Below are 6,342 nucleotides of genomic sequence, written 5' to 3'. Positions count from 1 at the left end.
TGTTGCCGCCCCGCAATATACATCCGCAAAATGTCGCCAGACTTACTGCTTTCATTCTAGCTGGCTGAAGCGGCCTGGACGCATTGCGCACATCCACCCCGTTGGGCTAGCATAGCCCGCAAAATCGATTTGTTCCCCTACTTGTGCATCACATCCTTCCTCGACCTTCCTTGCTCGCCTACAACACCGCGACCTCCCTCTATCACCACCGCGCCGCCACACCCGGGATGCCAACCTCCTCTTCCCTCTCCGCCCCTCTTGTCCTCGCGAAGCGCTGACCTGCTCTTCCCTTCCCTCTCCTCTCCCTCAGCATCGCCTCCTCGATGGGGAAATTTCTTCTAGCATCGCCGCCCACCCGACGGTATTCCTCCGCCAACCTGCAGCTGCAGCCCGCCGACGACATATCATATAACATCCTCGAAGTTCATGTCAAACAAAGAGTAGAACTTGGAAAATTAAAAAAAAAGAGTAAAACAAGGAAAGTATTTGCTCTGTTTGGTCAAGCAACTGATTACCAGGAAAATACGTTTTCTCTATCTACTTACGTAAACAGCGCTTTACGTATTCAGTTCATGAAGGGTACTGTCTCGTCTTGCTTCTCCCCTGTTTTCTCATCGTCAGTCTCTGTCGCCGATCCACCAAAACCCTAATGGCTACCCGCCTCCTCCACCTCCGCCGCCTTCTCCCGGCCGCGCGCCCGTCCGCCGCCGCCGCCGCCGCGTTCTCCACCTCCGTCACCCCGACCCCGCGGGTCTCCGGTCTCGTAGACGAGATCTGCGGCCTCAACCTCCTCGAGGCTTCCTCCCTCGCCGACGCCCTGCGCGGCCGCCTCGGCGTTGACCAGCTCCCTCCCCTAGCTATCCTAATGGGCGGAGCAGCTCCGCTGGCCGGCGATGGCGCCGCTGGGGCGGCCGGCGAGGAGGCAAAGCCGAAGGAGGAAAAGATGGCGTTCGACGTGAAGCTGGAGGGGTTCGACGCCGCGGCCAAGCTTAAGATTATCAAGGAGCTGAGGGCGTTCACGAGTTTGGGCTTGAAGGAGGCCAAGGAGCTCGTGGAGAAGGCGCCGGCCGTGCTGAAGGCCGGGGTGCCAAAGGAGGAGGCCGAGGGCATTGCTGAAAAGTTGCGGGCACTGGGCGCCAAGATTGTTCTCGAGTGACAGGACCAGATCTCTGTATGGCTTTGTTTCTTGATTTCTTTCTTTCTGTTTATTGTACGAAGAAAAAGAGAAAATTTTGGAACCAAGGATTCATCAATAATTAACGAGGCTAACTCTGGAATTCTTGATATCCTCTCGTTGATAGCAGAAATGCCAGTTGGGCTTTGGAAAACATGGTCTCGGAATTAGCGATAGAGCTTTTAGCTGTCTTGTGTCTGTTTCTTGACGGAGCAAGATATTGTATTACCTAGAACAAGAGCAACTAGTTTAATACTGGATTTCTGTCTTATCAACCGCACCAGTGATTTTTTTATACACAGGTGTTCTCGGTAATGCATCTTTCATGTATCATTGTTCAGTTTTTGCTAGGTAGGGTGTTGTGAAGTTTGCACAAACATGAAATTCAGATTTTAGAAAGGTCTTATTACGTCTAGCAGCCATAGCTCGCTACTAATTTGAACTATACCGGGAGTAATATGTTTGAATACAATGTGTACTCTGCTGGAGTATATGAATACATATGAAATTTGCAAGCAGAGATAGTCCAAGATAATTTAAATGAAAAGTTGCTGTGATGTGGTTTAATTAGGACCTTGCTGACGTATTGAGGATGTTGTTGGAGATCAAATTTGTTCTCATAAAGGCTGTCAATATATGGAAATGCTATTCTTATTAGTCGATTATGTTTCTGAACACTCTGTTCAGTAATACTTTCATTTTTTTTCAAATACTGTAACTGTTCTCAAATGGCTCATGGTAATTGGCTTGAGGTTGCGTCGAGCAGAAGTTCCCAAACTACCTCTATGAGCACCTCTGTTGAACGATATTTGAGTTGATTGTATTAGAGATGACATGAGTTTGCTGAAGTACTTACTCATGCTCAGAAACAGATGTTAGACACAGAGAACCACTTCTTTTTATGCTAGTTATTATAACACGTGTTACCTTTGTCTTCTCATTCACAACAAGGCATAGGTTTGTGAAACTGGTCAGTAGCACCAGATGCTTGGTAGTTGCTATGGCGTGACACCTGGTTCTGCCTTGTTCTGCTTATGTGCCTTTGATCGATGACATGTCGAACTACAGTCATATTGGTTGCATATACAAGAATTGGGATATGGCGTGAACAACTGTAGCATATACTATTAAAGAAGATAACAATGGAGACTCAATACTCTCTCAACCTCAAAATGCACTTTCAATATATTTTGTCTATATCTTGCATGCATGGTGCAGTTAAAGTTGAACAATAAATGATCAATATATATCTTGCATCTTTTGTTAATAAAATCACCTGAATGTTTTGTCACGTGGACTGTTACTTGTAAGTTGTAACTAACTTTGTCAAGTCCATAAGAACTAGGTGTTTCTGCTGTAATTTGTGGAAACAAAAGCTCATTTTCTTAACAGGATATAATTTTTCAGTTTTTTAAGTCCCTGATTTAACATGTTATAGTCTGACTGTATAAATCAGGTAAGCGCCTGCTCCTTTGCCCTTGACAGGCATGTGTCAAACACTTCTATTGCAGTCAAAGAAAGTTCATTCTTTGCCTCAGTGGTTGCCAATTTGCCATTAGCCCGGGTACAATCATATGAAGAGAAAAGGTTTCATCAATGTGCATGAGCAAGAACCAGATAACATGGACAGAGTGAAAGATGGAAACTCATGATTATATTTATGGTAATTGTCACCATCTTTGAAGACACCATTCAAGCTTAACCTCTGGTTTAAATGGATTGAACCATCTTCTATAAAGGTCAGCTAACTTATGATTATATTTATGGTAATTGTCACCATCTTCCTGCTTCTGTTTGAGTCCCAATGGAAGCTGTGCTTTGTACCATCCTGATTGTCCTACCATTTAGGTGAGAGATGATATATTCATATACTAGACAACGATATGTGCCCTTTTGCCTGTGGAGGTTTGGAGGAAGCAAGGAACACATTATTATTACCTTGCAGTGCCGGATCTATAACATGTTATAGAGATTCAGTTTACGAAGAACCGTATTTGGTGAACCCATAATTCGTTGATTATTAGGTGAACTTTGTGTGTTTTGTGTCAGTTTTGGTTATGTATCGTGCACCAATGTATTGTAGTGCAGAACTATGTGCGTTGGTAGCTACTGTACTTCGTTCTTGCTGGCTTACTAGCTGAATCAGCTGTGCGAGGCTGCAATATTTGGTTTAACTGTCCAGTGTCATCCTATTAAATTTACTTATGAGCACTGCAACGTAGTGCATGACTAGATGGTCTTGTCTTCCAGTGAAATGATAAATTGCGGGCAGCTGCTGCATTTCATATTTGTTTTGAATGACTGTTAAAAATCAGAAATCTTAGGTACTTGCACAGTGTGTAGTAAGTAGTGGCACAATGGAGACTTTATTAAGCATCAAGATATATCTTATTTGAACTTATACAAGAAAGAGTTTGTGACCACTCTTTTGTTCGTCTTTTAAGCCTGTCGGTGTCACACTACCCGTGTGTGAGCCTTCACATGAGAAGAGTTAGAATGCATTGTTTGCTGTTACCAAAAGAGATATTTTGTGTAAAGATGGAGCGCCCCCAACAATATACTTATTATTCACTGAATAGAGTGGCTATTGATGTTTTTTCAAAAAGAAATATCAGTGATGAATTATTAAGTTGCCACCGGCTGCGCTTTATTATCTGAACTCTGAAGTACTTGGCAGGTGCTTCTCCGCATAACATTTCTTTCTGCAAAATTTCTGGTTTGGAGAAACATATATAATCTCAAATGGTTCACCTGCCCGTCCGGGCCATTCTTGTGCCATGCGCACATGCCCATCCTCTCTAAGAGAAAATTTTCTTTGCACGTGCCACCAAAAAGAAACTGTATTCCTATCTTGTCTTCTACTTTCGGGATGAATCAAAGAGCCAAACAGGCCTTAAGAAAGAAGATGACTCTCAGAATCAAAGATATAGTAGTAAGCTAGTGACAAACAAAAGTCTCGCACATTGATAAAAGTACTCTCTCCGGTTGGGCAATTATCTTGAACCGGAGTATAAGAATTACTAGGTAAAGAGCGATAAACGTACTAGCATTGAGCAACAAAATGGAATCCATCAGCAAATAGTGTTGCAGGCTTGCGGCGCAGTACTGCTCATCGTTAACAACTACCGGTACTTGCAAGTTTCTCCAGGACATCGGCAACAACAGAGGGAGAATTTGCCTTTAGCTCTCTGTAGCCGCCGGTTGCCAGCACAGCCTTCAGGACTCCAGGAGACGCGATGTAGTCTACACAGAAAGCCTTGAGCTGTGGGCAATGGTGCCGGTCGGCCAGCTCCAGCGTGCCCGCAGCATTCTCGACGTCGATGGTCTCGCTCAACGCGCTCTCGCACAGAAGCCTCATCCTCTCCAGGTCGTACCGGTCCGCCGCTGCTAGCCAATCGCAGATCATCTCTCTATGGCTCTCTTTCGAACAACCAGCAGCAGCTTCTCTGAGACCTCGGTAGTTGGTAGACTCACTCAGCAGGAGATCATCGTCGTCGTCCTCGACAGGCGGCAAGGTGTCCGTGTAAATGAAATGGAGAACGGCCTCAAAGGTCGAGGGTTTCAAGTCGTGGATTCTAACGTGGTGGCCGCCGCCGCCGCTGCCGCCGGGCTTGTCCGCCAGTGAGCCGAAAAACTGGGCGCTGAAGACCGGCGACCGCATCGCGAACACCACTTTGTGCGCGTCGTAGTCGTTCTGTCCAACCTGAAAGGTCACGTCTGACCCCTGCTTGCTGTCCAGGAGCTGCGCAAGATCCTGGCAGATACCGGAGGGTGGCACTGTGATGAAATAGGGTCTGGTTGCTCCGGTCATCGACTCCTTCTGAACTTCGACGGTGCAACGTATTGTAAGGCAGTCGTTTATCAAGTATTGCGACTCAAGGGACTCTACCTTGACAAACTTCCTGAACCCCCATGATTTGTCATTACGGGTAAAGTCGTCCCACGTGCTCGATTGGTCGAACAAATTTCCCATAGGGCCATTGATCTCGAAGCTGTACTTCACGCTGACCTTGTCTACAGCAGTGCTCAACAGCTCGAGGAACAATGATAAGTACCCTTCTTCTTCCTTGGTATTGCCCGCAGGGTAGCATCTGATTGTCCAACTATAACCTCCGACCTCGAAGGCGCCGGATCTGACAATCTTTCCAACACCAGTCCTCTTCTGTAGACTGTAACCGACGATACTGAACTGGTGGCTACCCCTGACGACCTCCGTTGAGTGCGTGGACATGGTGTGCCTCAAGCTAAAGGGAGCGTCGGTGGGAGACGGGAAGGCAGATGGAGCGGCGGCCATGGTAGGAGAGATTTTTCTATCTTTTGAGGGAGTTGGAGGCGCTAGTCGGTAGACATGATTTTTGGCAGATGGGCTGGCGGCCACAGTTATGTATAGGCTATACGTAGTACCTCGGAAGTTGAACGATCCAAATTTATGAGGCCAGTTAATAATCGCATCCTATCGACGAGCGGGGGAGTGCCGTATTGGATCGAGTATCAAGGCTATCGATCCGTCTCATCGTTTCTGTGAAAGTGTTCTGGATTAATAATGAGCGCGAGCTACGGCATTGGCAAAATCATCGGAGTAGACGTCATCAGCCCGCCTGGCCTCAAGGCGTTGCTCGGTGGAGAGCAAGCGCGCATACAGATCACGAGGGGACGCATCGGTTCATCACGATTGTTCACCGCCTCGAATAGGGAGTCGTACTCGTCGTCAAGTCCGTTGATGACGAAGGACTGAAACTCCGAGGGGCGAAGGGGCTGCCCGATGGAGGCGAGTGTGTCGGCTAGAGTTTGAATTTTGTTGAGGTAGACGGTGGCCGACATACCGCACTTCTTGAGGTCACCCAGCTGGCGACGGAGAGATTTTCTCTCTCTCTTTTGAGGAAGTTGGAGGCGCTAGACAATGGTTTTTGGTAAACCCTACATATCGTGCATGGTCCGACTGGAAAGAAATCGTCGGACCGATTGGTTACCGTCGATTACTGCATCGCTCGGCCCACATGAGAAGGGTGCTTCCATGTCAAGAAAAAAATCCGCACGCCAATGGTTTCCCAAATTACGCTCCGCATTGCTTTTAGCCCAAATCACTCGTCCTCAACGCGCTGCCGACGTTGCTTTCTCACTACAGGAATGGACCGAAACGCCGACGGCCTAGTCATACGCCGACGGCC

At 47.0% G+C, this 6,342-nt stretch overlaps 2 protein-coding genes across 2 annotated transcripts; one reads left to right on the top strand and one right to left on the bottom strand.

Annotated features, from left to right (window-relative positions):
• The first annotated feature begins 649 nt into the window (after positions 1-649).
• On the top strand, positions 650-1,471 carry LOC124700464 (50S ribosomal protein L7/L12-like). The gene has a single exon (XM_047232590.1). The coding sequence runs from the start codon at positions 650-652 to the stop codon at positions 1,154-1,156; it is 507 nt and encodes a 168-aa protein (XP_047088546.1). The 3' UTR covers positions 1,157-1,471.
• A 2,818-nt stretch (positions 1,472-4,289) lies between these two features.
• On the bottom strand, positions 4,290-5,468 carry LOC124697352 (BTB/POZ and MATH domain-containing protein 3-like). The gene has a single exon (XM_047229957.1). It carries the CDS (start codon positions 5,466-5,468, stop codon positions 4,290-4,292), a length of 1,179 nt encoding a protein of 392 aa, XP_047085913.1.
• Between the last annotated feature and the right edge of the window lie 874 nt (positions 5,469-6,342).

Source organism: Lolium rigidum, chromosome 3, assembly GCF_022539505.1.
Source record: "Lolium rigidum isolate FL_2022 chromosome 3, APGP_CSIRO_Lrig_0.1, whole genome shotgun sequence".
Lineage (NCBI taxonomy): Eukaryota > Viridiplantae > Streptophyta > Magnoliopsida > Poales > Poaceae > Lolium > Lolium rigidum.
This window is presented reverse-complemented; position numbering and strand designations above follow the sequence as displayed.